Source organism: Amblyomma maculatum, chromosome 6 (assembly GCF_055883805.1).
Source record: "Amblyomma maculatum isolate TAMU_Amacu chromosome 6, ASM5588380v1, whole genome shotgun sequence".
Classification (NCBI taxonomy): Eukaryota; Metazoa; Arthropoda; class Arachnida; order Ixodida; family Ixodidae; genus Amblyomma; species Amblyomma maculatum.
Window position 1 is genome coordinate 36,501,075 of NC_139349.1, and position 23,426 is coordinate 36,524,500.

At 48.8% G+C, this 23,426-nt stretch overlaps 1 protein-coding gene across 1 annotated transcript in view; it reads left to right on the top strand.

Moving 5' to 3' along the window:
- Positions 1-23,426, top strand: part of LOC146185522 (uncharacterized) — a 40,040-nt gene that overhangs the window by 13,109 nt on the left and 3,505 nt on the right. Inside the window, exon 2 of the mRNA XM_084605546.1 lies at positions 7,089-7,719. Coding sequence (XP_084461672.1) covers positions 7,089-7,719 — 631 coding nt within the window. The remainder of the gene's footprint in view (positions 1-7,088; positions 7,720-23,426) is intronic.

Consider the following 23,426-nt stretch of genomic DNA (forward strand, 5'->3'; position numbering starts at 1 on the left):
CCCATATACATTGTGGGTGATATCTGGTTTCCTGATCTGTCACCGGTATCAAAGTATACGCCATTTCCTTAATTCGGTCACTGCGCACTTGGAAACAAAGTGAGGCCCATGCGCTTAAACACCACATCCCTTAAAACTTTTTATGTATATTCCAGTGCCCAACACACACGGCTGAATGAAGACACTTAATCATCGGTTCCCCTTCGTCCCAACGACTTGGCACACCTTCACCTGCCGGTGGCCGACGCCAATAGTCTATATATCACTGATGACGCGAGTTAAACCATTACAGCATCCATTTCGCCACGAGGCGTGTGCACGCTTGCCATTAGGGTACGCAGTTTGCGTACAGACTAACGCCATTAATGCATATGCGTAGTTAAGTGAACTATTGTCTGAGCGCTTCACATTGAACACCTACAAAGAGGACGCCCAACACACTGATGCCTACTCAGGGCTCATGCACGCATATGCCAGTTACTTGTTCACGTAAAGCAGGGATCGAATTGTCCAATCATCCGTGTCACGAAGCCAGACGCACGCGGATGAAGTCATCCTGTTGGCACCATATAGGCGAGTGTCAGGAATGACACCCGGCTAAGTATAGGCGTTTTCGCAGTCTTTCTCGGCACATAGAAGCGCGCTCGCTTGAAATATAGTGACGCTCGAATACGAACGGTTGGAAAGCACCTGTGTTAGTGCAGAACGTTCGGGCGCTGATGGAAGCGTGTAACGCGACAAGCTGCTTATATTCACGCGTGTTCGCGTGCAACGCCTCATTAAACGAGCTTGCATTCCAACGCGTCACTAATGGCTCCTCTCGCCAACCATTACATTCGCGTGCCGGGCTCGCGAGTATTTGTGCAGTGCGTAGGACGGCTTTCGAACCATATTTCGGAACTAATAGGCTTTAAAGTGGGTGTTTTATTTTCTGGTTCATGTCTCATTAGGAGATTTTATGCAAGCTTGTATTGTCTCCTTCCATGCAGGATGTTCGTCTTTGTGAGCGCACTTTCTGCAGTAACAAGCTTATAATGATATACAGGTTGGTTCAGCAAGCACTTCAAATAATTCCTAACAATAAAGTTCGAAATAAAAAAAAATACATTTTGACAGAAACAAACTCTCAGGCACGACGAATACAATTTGCTGCAAAAAGTTTGTACTCATAATGCTATTTATTTATTCAACATTTATTTCAACATACTGTCAACCCAGTGGGGTTATTACAGGAGTGGGCATTATATTGGATTGAAATTCATAGAAAAAAAATACACTGATCATTGGGTGTAGACATTGTTAGAAATCAGAACATGAACAAAACATGAACGAGGCCTTGCCATATCAATTCTTTAAACGAAGAACAACTCATTTTCTAAAGCCCTGAAGCGCGAAGCATTCCGACGTTTCGTCCAATTTTTTTTTTTCTGGGGGGGGGGGGGGGGGACTGAAATTGGTCGCAAGCGACATGAGGCTGAATTCTCCATGCTTTTAAAGTACAACCTCGCAAATAAATGTTCCACCATACTGTGCAAAAAAAAAAAATTATAAAAAAAAAACATAACACCGAAGAAGTAATAATATGTCTGAGAATACAAAACATATAGAAAAGCAGCGAAACCTGAAGAAAGCAGCATGGTTAGAATAAAAAAAACAATGGAGAATTGTAATTGTAATGGATAGTGATTATATCACCACTCATACATTGTCATTGGATAACAGGCGCAAGCACAATCCGCAGCTTTCTTTCAATCAAAGTTTATTATGCAGCTGCCACGGCCACATGTTTATCTAAACATGAATTAATAGCGCTCAGAGTCGTCGTAAGCTCACTCTTGGTAAATTATGATGAATTCTGCGAAAAGCACGTCGCTACCCCAATTCCTGCATGCACTGGATCTTGGCATACCTTCATATAGTCGTAAAGTCCCAAGTCTTGAAGTCATAGACGTGAAGTTCTCTATTCTTGTGCTGCTATACCCGTGTCACACGAGCACTGTAAAGGCATTTGGATAAAAAGACACCTCCCCAAAAACAGTTTCATCCGTATACACACGACAGCTGTTCAATCGCCTTTCCAGAAGCGGTCGTTTCCGCAAGCGTAGATCGCCGACCTCTTTTACGGATGGAAAGGAGTAGTCTACAACCCAGTGGACACCAGTGATAATATTTTAATAAATAAAGAAGCAAAAGTGCATTTTCGTATCACGTTTATACATTATAAAAATATGTTTTATGCTTCACGGAATGTTAACTATAGGCACAATAATGTAGTTTTTAGGCAGCCCTCTCGTAAGTAGTTGGTGACGCTAACCACCGATGCGGATGAGTGCCCCCGCCGGGGTGGTGCAGTGGTAAGACGCCCGACTACTGTGCCGGAGTTGCCGGGTTCGAACCCGACCGCGGCGGCTGCGTTTCGATGGAGGCGAAACGAAGAGGCGTCGTGTGCTGTGCGATGTCAGCGCACGTTAAAGATTCCCAGGTGGTCGAAATTACTCCGTAGCCCTCCACTACGGCTCCTCTTTCTCTCTTTCCACTTTCATTCCCACCCTCCTCCCTTCCCTTACGGCGCGGTTCAGGTGTCCACAGAGCAAGTGTGACAGATACTGCGCCTTTCCCTTCCTGTGAACCAATTTAACTTTTTTATGAGTGCCATCTTCTTTAATTTAACGTTTCTGAACATACTGTACCTAAATTTACTATAAACAACGTGCAATAACACACGTATTTGATTTATAAGTTTCGATACGTTGGTTTATTCTGAGTGGGTTTGTTTCAAGATCTAGCGCCACGCTTTCGATAGCGTCCTCGGTAGGAAACGCAAAAAAGAGATCGTCAGCGCCGTGTGTCTGCTATGCGACTCCTTTTGAATAAAAGCCTTTCAACTCGCTAAAAGACCGCTTAGTTGAAAGACTTTTTGCTTGCTCGTGTGACACGGTATTTAGTCGCTAATGGGCAGCACATCTTGATTGTTTTGCTGGCTTTCTCACAAAATGAAGAAACTGAATGGCCTCTTCGGTCGTTTGCTGATTTATTCCGCCTTTCGGCTCCTGTGAATTGTCCTGTTCCAACGCTTAATCTGAAAAGCAGATTGACATTAGAGACCGAAACGTCTATAGATTAGCAGACCCGCAGGGGGCGTCTCACGGGCACGCGTTTTGGTACCTCGAATACAGGCTTATGTGCGCAATTGACCTATATATATATATATATATATATATATATATATATATATATATATATATATATATATGCTCTGAGCTATAGATTTTGATCCCCCGTCTCTTCGGCCATGCCGGAGAGTTTAGCCAGTTCCATGTTATCGTGTTTGTTGTTTCCCCTGCTCGAAATATATGCAAATTCCTATATAATGTTTTCAGTTCATTTTTCCCCTCAAGACGAGTTGTTGCCAGTTATCGTCCACTATACCGTCTCAGATGGTGTGGTACCAACGACAAGGTGTGGGTGCCGAAGAACAATATTCACAGCGAGGCAAAAACCTGAAATTCATATATATATATATATATATATATATATATATATATATATATATATATATTTATATACGAATAATGTTTCTTTCGTGCTTAGTGCTTAGCGAAACGCCTAAGCACGAGTTCCGTGCATACAAATAACAATCCACGTCAATGGATGGGGTTTGTCCCGTGGCCCATGCACTCAACGACACCACGTGACACTATACTGACAGCTGGCCGCCGCCAGCGATTTCACGCTATATGACGGCTGTTATATACGTACCAGCAAAGCTAAAATACAACTTCCGCTGCAAAATGAGCAGCCAGCAGTTGGCGACGTTCGGCTCGAATGGTGCATACTTAGCCAGAAATGTGCAACGGAAATATAACAACATGGCTATGCAGTAAACACACCTGCAATTAAAGACTTAGGCGATGGGAAAGCCCAATTTTTCTAAAACGAAGTTCTTAAATTGAAACAATCTCCTTAAACAAGTCGTATCATCGTCTGCCTCCAGTGAAAGTATCACAAAATACACGAGTAAACAAAGACCTAACGAAAAATCTCACACTATTATCCTGTGTAACTCTCTGTAATGCCTTGGCCTTGAGAGTAAATAAATAAATAAAAAAAATAAATAAATATGGCACCCAGGTACACATCGTGTCCGCCTACCGCGGCTAATAATTTGGAGATAACTGGCTCATTCCTCAGCATTAAGATGTCAATAGCAGGGAGGGTACAAGCTGCTCATGTCCTAAGGCGTTACATGCATACACGGTCGATTGAACCTAAACGCATCGGGTCAACGGAGAAAGGGGCGTGACTCAATACGTCTGCTGGCCCTCTTTCGATGCACGAGCTCTTTCATTCACAAGAGATGTATAGAGCCGTTCACACGGCTCGAAGCCAAGGACCGCTCAAGTCCATCGCGCTATCGGGGTCCGCATCGCAAAGCCGACTACAACATGTGCGGTCTCCGGGACTAACATCTTCATTAGAGCCAGTTACGCACATGCATGTGCTTTATATCCGCTTACATGCGCTTTACGTCCCCGCTTACTGCATGCAGGGAGGCGCATGACGAGCTTAGCCCGGGGGACCCATTGGCTGTCGCCGAGCCCTGGCCGTGAACCACGCCTTCCAACGACAACGGACGCTCGGGGACTCTCGCTCCCGCGTTGCGTGTCCCTGTAAGGCGGCTACAACCACGCTCCGTTGCGCCGGCGACCGTGGGACACGCCATGCAGGGCCGCTAATGGACCCCACCGCCGCCGCTCTGAGCCAAGTTTTCATTTTAATGCCGCATATATACTTCTTTCTGTGTAGGAGGAGCGCGCGGTCTCCGCATCGTGCGCCTCCTCTTTTCGGCCGCGCTGTGAAGTCGACAATCGCACGCCAGCCTCGGGACGAAGGCCTGCCGGTCATTAGGGACGCTCTCGGCCGTGCGAGCGTGGGCGAGGGGAGCACCCTGCGATGTTTTCGAGCTCGTTATACAGCGTGCCTCTTTTTTATTACGCTAGGTGGAAATGTTGCAAAGTAAATTATATCTAGAGGAAGGGTTCTTCTTCCGTGGCGCCCCCTTCTTCCTCTCCGGCTGTGCGGCCGGCGTCCTTTATTCCCGTTCCTTCGTGTGCGGCGAAGTAGCCGTTCGGGTGACTGCTCGCGGTCCCGGGCTGCTCTCTTATCTCTTCAATAACATGGCACTGACCACTGCGCATCTCGGCAATGATTCATAGGCGAAGAGCCCACCCGAATCCTGGCACGCACGCACTTTTGCGGTGACGTATACGGCGAACGTCAAAGTGGCATTTTAGCGTCTGTATTATATAGCACGCTTAAATGCTCTGATTTACTGCTATTATGAGCGGGTTGCATGTCTTTCTGGCTAGTGTGTTACACAGAGGACACCGGAAAACCGCTTATTGATTAGTGACGGTGTAGAACATACATTTGTTTTTCCTCGGACGATGCAGAGGCCGTTTGAACATATAATGTTACGAATCACCAGCGGACGAACGGGGTTTCTGAAGTTGGCAACATGGTTAGCCATCGCCTTAACTATCTAAGGTTTTCCGATCATATATTTAACACCTTCTAAGACAAATAAAGAAACAACTACCGAAACGGTCGTTTTTCACGAATATCGGAAGCTGTTGAGGCAAGACACATTTCTTCCACGCGCGGTTTATCTTTAAAAAAGAAAAAAAAAAGTAATACATAATGTGGTCCGACATGAAGCTATGTGTATGAAGATGTACATGATACTAAAAAGTGTGCGGGTATTATTGCAGGAAGCGCTTGCTATTCACGGCGTAGCAACGTCTTCATCGCTGCTCTGCATGCTTAATTAGATTCAGAATGTAGACTAAATTAACTTTGGTGAGACTCATCAAAACGCACTGATAGAATCTGCTTTGGACAGGGACGATATAATGATTATATATACATAAAAACGCATATTTATTTAATTATTTTCGCTTCTGCAGAATGCGTCACGCGAAGCCACGACTTCCTTACATGTATAGGCACAGCTTGCACTGCCATCACTCAGTTTTGACGCAACTTAAAACGCTGTTGTTATGAATGTATTGATGGCAGTGACCTGCAGTGAACTTCCTATTTCATGAGTATGACCCTGATGCACCGGCGGGTCGGCGAGGCAGAAGATAATATCCCGCCCTCGTGTTCACCTCTATTCGCTCACGTGCGGTATTTCGGTTGCGCTGGTGTTCTTCTTCTGATAGCAGAAAGAATTCAGGCCTCAGGCACTTGCCGTTGCTGTCCCAGGATCAAATTTCTTTTCTTTACATGCATTTTCTCGCATGACCTCAGCCAATTCATGATAGGCTGTGAGGCGGCTTTTGAAAATAGTTATCATAAACTCATTCGTTAGAAAATCGCGGTAGTAAATATCTTTATATCGTATACGAATCGGCTAACCACAAATCAGTATTGCTGCCGTGCACGTGGCGGCAATGTGCTCTGTCAGCTTTGTGAATGTGGTGAAATTGTCCTTCTGAGATAAAACAAGTATTTGTTCCAGCTTCTCGCACGTGCTAATTATGTTCACGGAGATTTGAATAAATATCACATCCACGGTGTTTTGTTTTGTGCTACTTTGGCTCATTAAACAGAGAAGTTGCAGCTCGATATCTTTGGACTGCTTGATATGCTGCTTGCCCTATATGCCTCTATGGAATTTTCTCTTTGCCTGTCGCACGCGCACACAATTCGGCCCCACAAGCATAGAGTGACGTTTTACGAGCACGTTTGGTTAAGTTCTGTGCTAAAGGCATGAAAGTATGGGAATGTGCGGTCTACGTAATGCAAGCGATATTTCACCGAGGTAACGAAGTGGATTAAAATGGAAGGCACATATGTAAATATCTACAGATAGTTAGTCAGGCGGGCTCGTGACATTTTGTGGTCTATAGGGGGAAAAGATGGTCGGAGTTGGTACAGGACCTGCAGGGTTAACTGACGTGGTTGCTGGGAGAAGCTATATCTCCTCAGTAGATGTATCGCGGCTGATGATGACGGTCGATAAATACAAATTCTGTTGCACTTAATACGGTATCTGAACTATGCGAACTCGACTTTTTCCGCAGGGGACACGTCCCCAGTGTCCAGCTGTCCGCCGTCCCCTCTGGCCTGGTGTCACACGGGCGACTCGGCCGCAGCCTCGGACAGCGACGGTGACTTCGGTCCTCCCCACGACGGTGCCGGGAGTCCGCGGTCTTCAAGCCTCATCGCCGCGGCGGAGGCCCGCCTCCTGGGGCGCGCCGATGGCGTCGAGAAACGCAACGGCCACGCCGCACCCAACCCGCACCACCAAGCTCCGCACGGCCACAGTCAATCCGCGTCCCAGCAGCAGCAGCAGCAGCAACATCATCATCAGCAGCAGCAGCAACAGCAGCAGTGCCGGCGTCGGCGCACGGCGTTCACGAGTGAGCAGCTGCTGGAGCTGGAGAAGGAGTTCCACTCCAAGAAGTACCTGTCGCTCACTGAGCGGTCGCAGATCGCTCACGCGCTCCAGCTCACCGAGGTCCAGGTCAAGATATGGTTCCAGAACCGGCGAGCGAAGTGGAAGCGCGTCAAGGCGGGCCTCACAGCGGGACGTGGACCTCAGCAGCACTCGGACGCACCGCGCATCGTGGTTCCCATCCCAGTGCACGTGAACAGGGTGGCACTGAGAAATCAACAGCAACAGCAGCAAGCTGCAGATCCCAAGGGTCCGGGGTGAGTAGCTGACGCGTTTATGCAAGCGATTTGTAGATTCCAGCATGATTAAAATTTAACCGTTAATTATAGTTTAACGCAAATGGGTTTCTACAAAAAGCGAATGTGGGAGAGGTCGAAGTGAGTCACGTGGGAAGATGAAATTAGGCAGTGAGTGCTGTAGCTGCAACAAACAGTGCAACCTTAATTGGAAATATGCGGGAAGAAACTTCTTTCCGTGGACCGTTTCCGTGGCTTTTTGAAGGGAAAAGGAAATGCTCTGCCGTTGTCTCTCTGAAAACTCGATGTACTTCACAAGCTAACGGCGAACTTACTTCGAGGCCGCTTTTTAACCTTCGTGACACCGTTTCTTATAGCGGAACACTGCCTAATTTTTTCGCGTCACTTTAAATGCATGTTTCGGGGTATTATTCATCGAGTCTATATATGCAGGCTCCATTCAGAAAAGTTCTAGTAGCCAATCCAGAACTATGCATATTATGACCGTATATGAAGGATTTGTTGGGGCGCGCGGTTAAATGACAAGTTATTTACCGCTTGAAATAGCAGTCAGTTAATGCTAAGTCGAGAGCAAACGGCGTTCATACATTGCCATGGCGAACTGCCCATCCTGAGGAAATCTTGCGTGTGCCACTCGCTCGTCTTCTTTTACCGAGCTAGGGTTGCTGGTCTCATCTCATTCTCCAGGCTTGCCAGTCAATTCGACTTTTTTCACTGCGTGTTCTCACCGCGCATCTCACGGAGAAGTATCCCTAACGCAATGACCAGCGAAAGGTTCTCTCGTAATGATTTGATGGTGGAAATTTTGATAACAATCCTGATAGTCCTTCTTCTCTGGGCAGTTGGTGAAGCTGCTTCTCGTTGCGTCTTTGCGTGCTCTCAACCATGTCGAGTGTGTGTGAGCGAAAGCATGACCTGTTTGATGTGCTGAAGATGCGCGTCCTGCTATGTTGCTGTAGAAATTCAAGATGGCGGCTTTCAACAACACGCAAGTGAATTCGTTGACGCATAGCCTGTTTAATCGGCCTTCTACGAAGTTTACTGTATAGACTTCCGTGGTCTCTCTTTAGCCATCAGCTGCACCCACAGCAGTCCAATGCCTGCTGCTCGGCGCCAGCAGTTCAGAGCCAGCACCTTACTCGGCCGCTAACAATGGTGCCGTGCCGGTTTTTACATAATGACTCAGGCACCTTCGCGGCTGCGTCTCGCGCATTAGCGCCTAAATAATGGATCACCTTGCTAAAAGAACAAACGTGAACGGTACGGGGGGGGGGGGGGGGGGGGGGGATAATAAGTTCGTCCTGCATTTGCGTGGTGGGCTGTGAGTGTGGGGGGAGGAACACGGGATTCTCGAGGTGGCGCGGCTACGGATACCAATTTGTCGGCCGCGGCAACTTGCAGACGCACATTCGTATGCGCGAAATCGCACCCTTGGCAGCGTTGGCGTGTAATCGTTTACTTCTCTCCTCCAGCCGGGTGGCGCGCACTGGCAAACCAGCGGCGACCCCGCAGGCCGCTCAGCACATTAGCGCCTTAGCATAGGCGGTAGTATAAGCAATACGGGGCGCGAGTAAGGCAGGATATGCCCGCCACAGATTTCCTTTACCCATGTCTACAACTACAAGCGTTCGCTTCATGATCGCTCATTCGACGCGGTACATGCTTCGACACCGCATAGGCGCCTCTATATACATACTAGGTGGCGTTAATATCTTTTCTGTCTTGTTGTTTCACATAGCGCGTTCGCGCAGCACGGACAGGGCACGGACCGATTAGTGGCCGTATGACCGAGGTACACTGCTCACCAGCGCGCCTGTCCGCGTATGGGACGTCCGAAGCCGGCCGATATACGCGCACACATTCGGCCGCCTTGTTGGCGGCGGCGGTGCGAACAGGCTGTGCGGAGAAGGCAGGAGGAGGGGGGCGCTGCAGGGGTGGGCGCCTTGTAATTTGGCCGCGCGGCCGAGAGGCATTTAACACTCGGCCCGACAGCGGCCGTTTCTCTTTCCGGAGCCTGTCGGCGCCTGTTTGCTTTCGGGCCAACAACACGCCCGAACCATTACCGGCGCTCGTCGCCCCGGGGCTGTCGAAGGCAACGAGCTGCCTGTGAGAGCAAGCGGCACCTCGTTGCCCGGCCATCACCCGCCAGGGATGCGGCGTGATCCGAGCGGCCTTCTTTTTCTTCCATTTTGTTTTGCTTCTTTGTTTTTTCGCGTCCTGTTTCGGTGCTTTCGGTGTTTCGAGCACCCGTTCCCTCTCTTCCTCGGACATGGCAACGATGCGGGTGCGCTGCTTGCTCTGCAAGTGGCTCCTCGTCAAGGTGCTGAATACCGGACCAGGCTTATGGAAATCCCCCCTTGGTCGCGCCTCCCTTCCGCGTGTCTGTATTGATTTCTTTCCCCCTCCTTATATATATACTTTTTTCACGGCGTTTTTCTGTACGCTGAAAGGCTATTTACTTTCTGCGCACTTGTGTATGCATTGATGGTAAATTATGAAGAGATTAATGTTCTTGCTCCATTTTCCTCGATTACTGTCGTGACCGAACGAAGACGCTGTACTCATCTGATCGTTTCTGAAAATATGCCATGCTTCATCGATTCCCGGCTCTTTGCAGAGAGAGAACACATCAAACTGCATCCGCGTGGTAGCTTCGGTACTGTCAGTCCTCATAGTTGAGAAGTACCTGGTATGGCGATACTGTTGCGCAATAGAAACGGTACAAAACAAAAGAAGTAGCGGGTAATTCGAAGCGTTATACCCGGCACGCTTATGCATCTCCAGGTTGTCAATCAGTGACGCACATGTCATCCTCTGTGTTCTGTCGCCACTTCTGTGTAACCTGGAACCCGGAAGCTCAAATATGCACTGTTGTCATGATTCTGACTGACAGGTATCACTCTGAGGTGTATTGAAGAGGCATGCTAACGGCCATAATTTAAACGCTCTGAAAGAAAAAGAAGCACGAGTACATGGTGTCTTTACTGTGAAGCGGACTCATGTCAAGCGGCACTTCAGACTGACACGTCATGTTCAAAGAACTTCCATACGCTTGTGCGCACAGCACAGCCCTGCTTGACAGCTTGCACGGAGTATAGACACGAAAAAAACGCATGCATTATGAGGCTACGAGACAAGATGTCACGATACACACGGGAAAATGTATTCACTAATATAGAGCCGCGCTTGCGAGATTCCAGAGGACCAAACTTCTCAGGCTCCGGACGTGAGTCGCGGCGTTGTGCGAGCATTCCCAACAGTTGCGCGGGCTTTCTGCGGCGAGGGACAAGCAGCTGCCGCAGGCAGCAAGCCGGCCGCGACGGCGAGGCTACGAGGCCTAATCGGGCGGTCACGCGTGGACGCCCCCGGCTCGTTGCGAACACGCAGAGCGCGGGCCATTTAGAAGCCGACAACGAGGTAGCGAGCCACCTCCCCTACCGGCACGGCGCGCGAAACATTTTAGTTTGGTGCCGCCGCCGCCCCGGCGTCTGTATACAGCGCGACGCGATTTGCGCCCCGGCATTGCCCTCTGTGCGCGCAGCAGTGCGCCTGTGTCTTGGCGGCTTTCGCTTGTGGCTCCTGATGGCCCATTGTGTGCGCCTCAGCAGCAGGCCACGAAGGAAGGCAACACCTCGCTTCTTTCGCGCGCGCACGCGCGTATGCTCTAAACGCGCGACCAGGGCCGCTTTCCCATGAACTGAAGTTGTGCTGCGCGTCTCTGAACCGCGCGCTGGAGGCCTGCAGCCGCCACTAAAGCGCATCACAGTGCTACTACGTGCATAGCCTTTCGTCGCCTGTGTTGCTGCCACTTGGAACGGCTGCACCGTGTGAAAATGGGCGTCGCGTCGAGCGAGCCGATGGTGTATTGATTTCCACACTCTAACGGCTCAATGGCTACTTGTAAAAGCATTTGCTGAGTGATGGGGTCCACGGCAGAGTCGTTGGCGCAGATGATGACTCATTCGCGCACCGGGTAACGGAAGTCGAGAATCGACCGCGTTATCTTTGGAGTCAGCGCGGTTCCCACCGCGGAGTTGCCCCCTTTTGACGCTCGACCGGCGCTCTGCCTCTCTCTGTCTCTATACGCATCTTTGATGGATTCTCAAGAGCGTATCGGCTTAAACGGGTTAGGGAGCGTTTAGCAGCTCGTCCGTTTGGCTCCCCGGTAAAGGATCCTCCCATACGCAGGCTATAGTGTTTAAGGAAGTAACCTCGCCAGGCAAGGACCACTGTTCTCTAAAGGATACGCGATACTTTACCCATTTGCCTTGCCGCAAAGACATAAAGAAGCAGGAAGCAGGCTTCCTCCTGGTTTAAGATCGACTCTATATTGCCGTCCAATCACTACAATTACTTGTTTCTGGTATACTCGTATAGTACCGCAAACTTCAATTATAGGTGTAAACTTGCGTAAAGTAAGAACTCCTTGTTCAGCCATTGAAGAGACGCACGGTGAGCCCCTTTAGCGGGACTCCTCACAGCTATAGCTCTTCTTCAGTGCTTAATGTTTTCACACACACAAACACACACACACACACACACACACACACACACACACACACACACACACACACACACACACACACACACACACACACACACACACACACACACACACACACACACACACACACACACACACACACACACACACACACACACACACACACACACACACACACACACACACACACACACACACACACACACACACACACACACACACACACACACACACACACACACACACACACACACACACACACACACACACACACACACACACACACACACACACACACACACACACACACACACACACACACACACACACACACACACACACACACACACACACGCACGCACGCACGCACGCACGCACACACACAAAAGGTTTTCGGCAATGAATATATGTCGAAATGTATTTACTCCTGAAAGCTGTAGTTACCTGGGTGAGTATAATCACGAAGACGGTCAGCAATTAGGAGGCTACAGGTCAGGGCGCAACTTGTTCCATTTTGTGGACATTGAATCAATACTGCACAATTCAATATGCTACTATAGCTACAACTGGTTAAGAAGGGACTACAGGAAGGGTGAAACCTCTTCTATTGTGTCTGCGTTGACTGTTAACTACCTGCGCTGTAACAGTGATCACCACGGCAACAGTAATCACCAGATGCCATTTATACTACAATGGTAAAGCAAAGCAGATCATGCAACGAAAGTATAACTACACGAAAATTGCAGCCCGTCCTGTCATGCTTTCACAGCCTCTTGTGCTGCTGTCTTTCGCAGCGTCTTATATATATATATATATATATATATATATATATATATATATATATATATATATATATATATATATATATATATATATATATATATATATATATATATATACATATTGGAAACGGAGGCGGCTAGTTATCTTCTTTCTATTGACAAGTGCAAATAGAGTGAATACGTGTTAATAGTCTGTAAACTGATGACCTGATGACTGTCTCCTTCACCATACGTCTTGACCCTAAGAGCAAGACGTTAGTGGAGGAAACGGACAGTGTTGGCTGGTGTATACATAGTGTACACCTATTTCTAATAAATTTATCGGCTGCACACCTGGAATAAACAACGCCAGCTTCTGGAAGCTGCTCCCTCGAGAATAGCCCACGGTTGGCTGTCTGTGTTGGAAATCGCTTGCCATGGAATCACGCTTATGAAGTCAATGATGTGAGAAAACCACGGAGAGTATGCATGTATTGCAGCGTGATGCCCTGAGAACTCGGCACTATATTTCTGTCGTCAATGTAATTCAGGAAGAGGTCAAAATGTTCTGATTGGCGCAAATAGAGGTTCTTCTAACAAAAGGAAAGTGATTGAGCTGGAAATTAATCATGGTAAGTTTAGGTAGAGATGCGAACCCAGGACCTTCGACCGGGCCCGTCGGCCACGACAACTTGTTATTGTCTGACTTTAGCATATCCCGATATATCACTTCACCAACAATCAAACACACTTCAAAGATACATGAGATAGGGTACAAACGACAAATTTGTTAGTCATCAAACAATCAATCAATCAATGGATCAGTTAAAGCGATCTTTATTTGTATGCAACGAAATACATAAAGAATATCTGGACCGATAGCCGCGGGGCTAGTCATGCACTGGTTTTATCCAAATTAAAACTCGCGCAGCTATCACAAGGGCTCGACTCTGGTGAGCCAATAGAGAAAAGCTCCGGGGCCGTTTTATTGCAAATATGATATGCCACGAAAGCTATTTGGTAGAAGCTGACTAAAGGTGGATCTATAGTGAATGGGCGTTGCGAACGGGACCCATAGTAACGCTGCACTGGTTTATACTGCGAAAGGTAAAGCTATGACTTTGCGACGTAACCAGAGGGCAGCTAGTTGGGGAGGCCATCCTATCCCAGTTTCAACTGACCAGACAGGGGCGCTGGACACATCTGCTCATTTTATCGAAAGACGTGGGAGTCGCAATATATACAATATATACATACAATTCGCCAGCGGAAAATTTCACCAGTTGGTCGTTAGGTGACGCGGCTGAACCGGAAGCCCTGTGAACTGCATGCGCGGATGTACCGTTAAAGAACAGATGCATGTTTCACACTCACGACGTTAACGACGAAGATTTTCTCTGACGTAGGCTAAAGAGCTAGTTTTACATGACCAAGTATCGTGATCGTCGGTGTCAATTTATTTTATTTCCGTTCAGCAGCCACCTAGACTGTCTATTTGAGGTCATATAAAAGCAGCCATGGTTGACAAGCAGAGTGCGTCTATTATCCTGATGACGTCAGGTGTTCGCGGCACTGCCTAACTGGCAAACACAACTCTGATTCGTGGCCAAGTTAAGCATCACTTCACCTTTAGACACGTTACAAAAGGGCGTGCGGCGCTTTATGGTCAACGTTACAAGAACACCGGGGAGGTAAATGCGCATATGCAAGATTTAACGCAGGCGACGACGGTACAGACACGCCTTTTATCGCGATGCCTTCGTGTCATGCGCCTGACGCCTTGGCGTTTCGCACTTACTTGCCGATGACGCACTTGATCAGCGTGAAAACGCTTCCAATAAAGAGCGCCGAATTGCGCGCACTAAGTCACTATATATATATATATATATGCCTGTGTACGCATAGTGACAATATATGTCGTGCGAATAAGTGACGATTTCGAGCACATTGTGTATTGGGCTGTCAAATGACGAACCACGAGTTTTTCTCTACAAAGCTGAGTCTTAGCTCCACTATATAACTCAAATAACACGCAACTTAAAAAGTATTTCGCATTTCATTGTGTCTGCAAACCGTTAGCTTATGTTCTCGCAATGACGCTCATTTGAGAAAGCGGAGAGCGAATTCTTTATGAGCCGGTAAGGCCTTATCAGGGGAATGTGTATTTGAAAGATGTCTCTTTACTTAATGAGTGCCTTTTAAACAATCCCAAGAATCAATCACTATGTCAAACGTGTATGAATTGTGCGGCAGAAGCTCTTGAAAGGACCCCATGAAAAAACCTTAATATTATAGAAATATATAAGCTATTATTATATGTACAACCTGAATGATTCGCTTGGACATTCCGCGATGTTCTTATGGAGTAAAGAGTAGCGAAAGTACTTCAGTGCCAAAGGAGTTTCAACTTGAGGAGCTTTAACTATTGGGCTTACGGGATGAAATGGTAAACAATTACTCCGCGAAAAGGTGAAAATGCCTGGGTTGCATGTCGATAAGAAAAACGAGTACCACGTCTCTAATCATTATGGCTGTCTACAAAAAACAAAACAAAAAACAAACAAACAGAAAAACCGGAAAACACGAAGATAAATGAGTAGGCGGGGACTTATACCATAGTCGAGTTACTTATTATAGAAAGAGTATAGTGAAGAGAAAATATATGCAAGCCGATTTACGTGTTGCAATATGTGGGCCTGGACTTTATCACGCTCAACAAGAGAAGGTTATTGTTAAAATGAGAGATACAACTCAGCTCGACATCTCGAAATTTCCTTTTCGCAATTAAATATATTCTTGTTGGTATGGAATCGGTACGCGTGGGCAACATTTCGATCTGGATTCAGAATATATAGCTGACATTATGTTGGCGGAATGATGTCGGAAATAAAATGAAGAGAATCGGAATCCAAAGTAAAAGTATTTCATTTGTGTATTTTTGTCACACTTTGCGTCCGGTGAAAAGCTCTGCTTGATTGACTGAGAGGACTTAAACGTGCTGGAGGACTGAGTCGGCTCCAGGGCATTCTGACACAAAGCAATTGGGCAGCATTTATTTTTGCGTAATCATATACTAGAAATCCTGCATGCATGAGTTTCTGGCTCGTTTTTATTTTACTCTCATTTTAAAACTCCGTACGATTTCTTCCTATATATAACTCACTTCGAATGCGCGGATAACCATCGTATAAATACTTGACCCTGTATGATCCGCAAAGTATCGTGGGAAGTTAAAAATCGGCTCTTTATTCATGAACAAGCAAGCGTTATGCCTGCGAGCTGCGGCGCAGGCGGATCCGCCGCGCCAAGCCCAAGAAAGTATTTGGGCACCGTAACAAACTCGCACAAAATTTAGTGTAGCCGCCGTACGCATGCAGAGCCTGACGCCGCGTGGATGGCTGAACCATGTCACTCTCACTCGGTATAACTGAATGACTCTTGCAGAGGCAGCCACAGGCGGAATTTAAGGCGGCGTTCGCTGGAGTGGATGTTGGTATTTGACGCTGGAGTGGATGTTGGAATCGGGCCTGAAAAGGTATCCGCGACGGCTAAGAGCTGCACTTGCACACTGAGCCATGCACAGCACAAGCCACATGTCTCGGAGACAGACCCATTGTCTTGTCGTCATTATGGTGATCCGCGAGCGCTCCGTGGAAGACGGAGCACTGGTTGCATAGTTCGCACTCTGCGCTTGCGGAATGAAACGCAAGAGCGCCGTAGGCAGGGCTCCTCATCGGCAAGCGCCACCTCCACGAATTTATGAGGCAAGGCGCAGAGTGGGAGCTGGGTTGTGGACTGTGAATTATCTCCGAGAGACTACATGGCTGGAAAAGAATACGAACAGAAAAAGTGAAAGCCAAAAGTTGATGTAATAATGAATTTTCGCAGCTCGCAATGGTTGAATATGGAATGAATGTGTTTCACTTTTTTACGCGTCTCTTACGCATAATTATTCAGTCCTGCAGCACAAGAAGGTAAATATTTGAATTTATCTGTCCAGCCATGCCCAGTCATGGTGCAGAGAGGAGAAGTGCGTAAGCTGGACATAGTGTAGATTAATCGCGGAAAACGCGAGAAACCCCCTATATAACTATAGGGTCAGCTGTACCCACCGTTCTTTGGCCATCCGGCCAAAGATCCAGCACAGGGCTGTGCCCCAATAGATAGACACACGCCTTCACATGCTTGGAGGAAAGCAACACGAAGAGCGGATATGCACTCAGTTTACGGCGGGGAAGAACCGCGGCGTAGGCGCACCAATTTATTCCTCTCGTGCCTTTGGGGTGACGCTGCACCTGGCCATGGCACATTTACACATGCTAGACCGCAGCAGCTCTTCTTGCTCGGTTGCTTTGTCCCGCACACCATGAGCCGACGCGGCGCATCAGAGGTGTTGCCGCCGTCTCACTTCTTTCACTGGCAGGCACGCCGACCAACGCGCCTCCGCGTGCCTCGCATGTAATGCGGGGCCAAATCGCACGATACCTACTTACATCCACCCTATAAGACACGAAATTTAGGGAGGGTGCGAGAAAGCGGACACCTGCAAGCACGAACCTCACCTCATCCGCGCCTTCCTCCTCTTCCTTATAGATGCGTGCTCTTCGCCTTCCATTACTAAGTCCCGCGGGCCACACGGCATGGTGGGCCAACCCCAACGGTTGTCATTACAAATCTCTCCGGATCTGCAGTCTCCGAACTGCCCGTGGATGCTGGCGGTCATTGAGCGTCGTGCACTGGCGGCGGTTATGCCTGATCGGCTCGCCTGATAAGACACAGGGCACGCCGGTTGATCGTTGAGACTAGAGCGAGCCAGCAGACACGCCGCGCGCGTGAACGGGCACCGCGAATGTTGTTGTGCCTTGGCGGCGGCGGAGGCGGCTTGTCTTTCTTCTTCGCAAAAGGCCGCGCCTCGACGTGCGCGTTTTGCACAACGTCCATTTTCGTTGATCGCTGCCCCCCCCCCCCCCTCCCCCCCTGCTATTTTTTGTTCATTCTTTTCCCCTTCCTCGCTTGCCTTAACCTCCTTGAGGTATGGTATGGTGGTCTTGCTATTGCATCAAAGAGGGAAACGGAGCCTGCAGCTGCTGGGGTCGTTTTGCGTGCTCGCATTCATCATGCTCCTGCGAGCTCGCGCGTTTAGTAGGCTCTTGTTACCCGCGGCGGCAGTCCCATTTGCGAAGAAGGTCTATCTGAATACGACGATGAAACACGAGCTGGTAGCAATGTAAGGCCTCTTTGGCATTAACATGCTCCGTGGTTTCGCGTGTGCGACTGGAGATGCGGACAGAAAGAAATGCCACGAGTGAAATACCCTGAAGGCTATACGTTCATTTTTGCCGACACTGAGGTCTCCATACGGTATCACACTGTTCGGTATACGCGATGCATGTATTTTACGAAGCGTGTGCTTTCATATCGGTATATGTACCTCGGCGCGGATTGTGGAACTGCGTGCACATTGTTTCATGAAACGCTTCTTGTAGGGTAAGAATTGGTTATTCGTATACGCACATATCTTTCATAGCACCCGTATATGTGTCCGTCCAGTAAGAGCGGCAAACAGGCAAACAGCATCCGCCTTGCGACGAACAAAGCGTGGTGTATGCAACAATTTGCAAATGATGAGCTTGGCTGAAAAACTCACGCAACTGACTTCTTTTCCTCACCTGCAACGAGCTACAGCGGACTTTCTTTTGTCCAGAAGACGCCCAAAATTTTAATAACATGAATCATCGAACAAGGAACAAAGTTTGTTCAAGGGACGCTCTAGCAAGCTAGCTTTATAATGCTACAGCGTTTGCGGTATGTCGCCTTTGCGCACATGGCTCGCCCATTGTCCGACGTTGTTTATTCTCCTGCCTTTTCTTCTTCCCTGTACCCTGCTGTTTACTATAGTTTCTTGCGTTTGCTCTCAGCCAGGACAATAGCCGTGGAGGAAAGGTGATTAATGAAATGGTAACAAAGGGGAAGTTGAGAGAGTCTTCAAATCTGTTTGCGACATTGTATACAGGGCGTACACGCAACTTCAAGGAATGGAAGGGACCGACTGACCATAGAACGGTGCGTGACGTGAAAGGGGCGCCCTCGTGGCAAATTAAGAGTTACATAAAAATTCGCGCGTCCGTAGCACCCTTGCACACCACTGAGGAAGCCTCAAATTGCATAAAAAGACCACCTTGGAGAAAACTCTTTGAGAAAGGCACCGTTCGGGAGGTCCCGAGCAGCTTGTGTCTTGCCTATTAGACACGACTGCTCCTCGGTTTTGCTGTTAGGGCAGCGCGCAGGGTGGCGGGGGTCGTTTGAAGCTGCTATGAAGTTGAGACATAGTAGGTATATAGAGAGCATTCACGGGATTCACGGAGCGAAAGCGGTGCCAATATTTAAACTGCGGAAAATAATATAGAGGAGGGATATATTACACCAACTTTCTTACAAGTGATTTCTGTTGTTGAATAAACGACCACCAGTGCTCTAATAGAACATTTATCCAGAAGGAAAGAGAAAAAGGGTGTCTAATTACAAGGAAGTGTTAATGCCGTTAGCCATTACAACCGATATATATATTGTGGAAGAAGGCCAGGTCGAGACGGCAAGGTCGAGACGGCAAGGCAAGGGATGCCGTGTCTGGCGTTTTACTCCGATGACAAAGCCCAGGCGCGTGCCGGACCCGGCGCCGCGGGACGATGATGATGGTATGTACAAATGAAAGGAAGATGATGGCATGCACAAATTAAAGAACGTCCACAGAAGGCTCACACAATCTGCCCGGGGGGTCGGAAGCGGCCAGCCTGGCCGCTCCTGACTAACCGATGCATCGCGGCGCACAAATGGTTTCAAGCGAGACACATGAACAATTTCAGTTCCACGGTGGCGTCGATCAGCTGGGGGATTAACAGGCGTCACTTTGTAGTTCACTGGGGAAGTTTGGCTTATGACCTCATAGGGACCTACGTAGCGGTGGTGGAATTTGTCACTAAGGCCAGGGGTGCGCAATGGTGTATAAAGCAGTACTTCGTCACCAGGACGAAAAGAGACCACTCGATGTGTAGAATCATAGCGAGTCTTGCGGTCTTCCTGGCACGCTGCCGTGTTGAGGCGGGTAAGATGACGGCATCTGGCCACACGAGATAAAAAATGGGCAGGTACTGATGTGGAGTAGTCGGGCGTAGAGAAGAAGGAAGCGTCGAGAATTGTAGTGGGAGGACGGCCATAAACAAGGAAAAATGTAGAGTAACCGGTAGTTCGCTGTACTGCTGTATTATAGGCGAATGTGACGAATGGTAGAACAGTATCCCAATTTCGATGATCTGGTGTGATGTACATGGATATATGCAATCGTTCAGTGAGACCGTTAGTCTGGGGATGGTAGCTTGAGGTTGTCTTATGAAGGGTGGATGACGCGTGAAGAACTTCGGCAACGACTTTCGATAAGAAGGCTGTACCGCGCGGTCACTTAGGAGCACCCGAGGAGCGCCATGACGCAATACAATTGATCGCAAAAAGAAATTTGCTTCTTCTTCAGCGGAACCAGTCGGTACAGGTGCTGTCTCAGCGTAGCGTGTGAGGTGGTCGACAGCCGTTATAATCCAATGGTTACCCCCATCGGAGAGAGGTAGGGGACCATATAAGTCGATGCCGACTACGTCGAATGGCGTGGCGGGACAAGGAAGAGGTTGTAGAAGGCCAGCGGGCCTTGACCAGCAACAATATCAGCAACAATATCTTGACCAGTAACGCGATCAGCAGATAAAGAATAATCTGTTACGGTCATCGGGCCGACCATATACATTTGGACGGCGGTGCAATCTAGATACAGCCATATGTTGATGTTCCAGATACATGTCAGACTCCAGTTGGCCAAACTATTTGGAAGCCCTCCAAATGGGAGGCTGACAGATTACAGGTTTCTTTTGACACGTAATACGTCCATCACTCGGGCATATACTGCGACGTCAGCTGTGTCCCTGTACGTGGAAAGTAAAGATGCGGCTGTAGGTTTTCTGAAGCCTAATTCATTTTCCATCAGGTGATGCGGGGAAAATGCGGATCCCGTTCATGCTCCAAGCCATGTAAGGAGAGATATAGACTTCAACGAAATAGCAACATATGCATGCAGACATCTGTGTCCACCACAAATCGGAAAGGAAGGAGGCTACTGTTCAAGATGGCCGCGAATTTGCTTTCTTTTTCTAGAGTAATGTATAGTATGCTAGGCATTCGTTAACAATAACTGTGTTTAGAGAAGCGTCCGCCTCAGCATAAATTCATCCACATGGCTAGCGAGGAGATGGGAATGTGTGCTTTGCTATATACGTGGCGCCTGTGCAAGAGGACGTTCTGCTCTTTAGATAATCACAAAGCACTGACAACCGTCGCTGCCACATTTTTGCTGAAAACCTGCACAAACACTGCCGTGAGTCCTCAACTACCGCTGCGGCCATCAGTGGTAGTGTTTCCACAGATTTGTTTGTTTTGGTGTGCGCAGCATCACGGCGACCAATGGTCCATCGGCCTAAATTGTCCGGGCGTAATTACGCGCATTGAAAGCTTCCTCCGTCCAGCCTGAAATCAGCCTTCGACCAGAGCGCAATGGCTCCGCGGCCGTCAAATTGCACTGCTGCGCGGAATACAGGAGTCCTCCTATAATTCGCTGTTTGTCGTCCTCCAAGCCCACACGGAGGTCACGACAACGGCTGACAAAAGAAAGCAAAGCCCCGAGAGATGCTACTTGCCTTGAGCGTACGTTCTCTCCGCGTTCATTCGGGGGACAGGTGCACAGCACAAGGGACTCAGCGCCCCATTCTACTGCTCACACGGGCGAGTGGAGAGGCGCTCTCCTTTTTGGTTGTTGTTGCAGCCCGTTAATCAGCGCAAAAGAAACGAGACACTCGCACACACAGCGAGGGAACAGGAGGAAGAATACGGCCCAGAAAAACGTCGCAGTAAACAGGGACACAAAGCAGCCCAAAGGAGGAAACGAAGTGTTGGCATATGTAACTGCCGGTTTGCGCCGTCTCAACACCTCCTCTTCTCTGGCTCTTCTACAAAGGATTAGTGGAATGGCGGCGACGTAGTATGCGCAGTCCGCCTCCTCCCTGCCAGGAGCCGACGTCGCTAATCAGCTGGCGTGCCGGACAAATCGGACCTACCGCGCCCGCCCCGTGCGCACAGAGATAGAGGAGGGTGAGAGAGCGAGCAGGCGGCGGCTCTCGGCACCTTGTTATCTCTGCGCTAATGTGCGTCGCTTCGTCGCCGCGAGAGAGTCAGGTTACACCTCCGGCCCCTGGAGGCAAAGTGGGAACGGAAGCCGCGAAAGCAGAGAGCAGGAGGTGCTCGGCGCCCGCAGGAGGTGGTAGTAGCGGTGGCGGCTACCGGTGGCAGCGCGCTTCTTAGAGCGCGAGATTCCTCTGCGCTGCTGCAGCGGCAGCAGTGCCGAGCGCGTCGATTCCACCTCAAAGCGCCTAAAAGTGGCTTCCTCTCTTCCATCCCGTCCTTCCCCTCGTGGACTTCGCCGCCCTCCTGCGCCGTGGGGGTGACCATCTGTCGGCAGGTCGTTATACAGTGTCTGTAATTGCCGGGTTGAACGGCCATCGGGCGCCGCGGGCGACTCCTCAAGGACCCTTGGCTGCCGACGCCGCTGTCGGCAGAGGTCCATCTTCGCCATGGCCGGAGGGAGGGGAGGGGGCCGCCAGCCCGTAATCGCACTTTGCGAGCCGTCGCTGTCCAATTGAGCTCCCTCGCTCGCTAATAAAGCTTTTGCCACCTCGGGCGAGAAGTGGACGGCCGAGAAGAGGAGGCTAGCAAGACAAGCAGAGGTGGTACCGCGGTCACTATAGTCTTTTTTTTTTTCTCTGGAGGAAACCTTGCGAGGTGGCCGGGCGTCTTGCATGCAGCAGCTGTTGTCAGCTTGATTGTTAGCGCGGGCTGCGAGCCGAGCAAGGAAAGGAAAGCGGCCTTTATGTTGATTGGAAGAGAGTGGAACACGCAAGGTGATGCTTGCTTCAGTGACGGATCGGAAGAACGGCAACAGTGGATGCCCGTTTACAAACCGAAGCTTCCTACTTTTTTTCCGCCCAGGTGAAATGATTTTGTAAGAATCGCTTATGATTGCTTTTCAGAGGTAAATAAACGCAATGTAATGTAGAACACGTCACATGAGAGCCACGAATATACAACCAAATAGGCGCTTTCAAGCTTCTGATAATATCACGAAGCTAAAGGGAGCAATATTTCCAACTGGCTCGCATAAATGGAGCACCGCTCTTCAATGACACGCAACCGCACCTTTATTTATTTATATTTATTCAGGTTACCCCATAAAGGCCCTCCAAAGGAGGGTATTACATAGAGGTGGAGGGGGGGGGGGTGATACAATTGTAAAGAACACAATGCAATCGTCAACAACAATTACAACAAGAACATTAACTTAAATATATTAG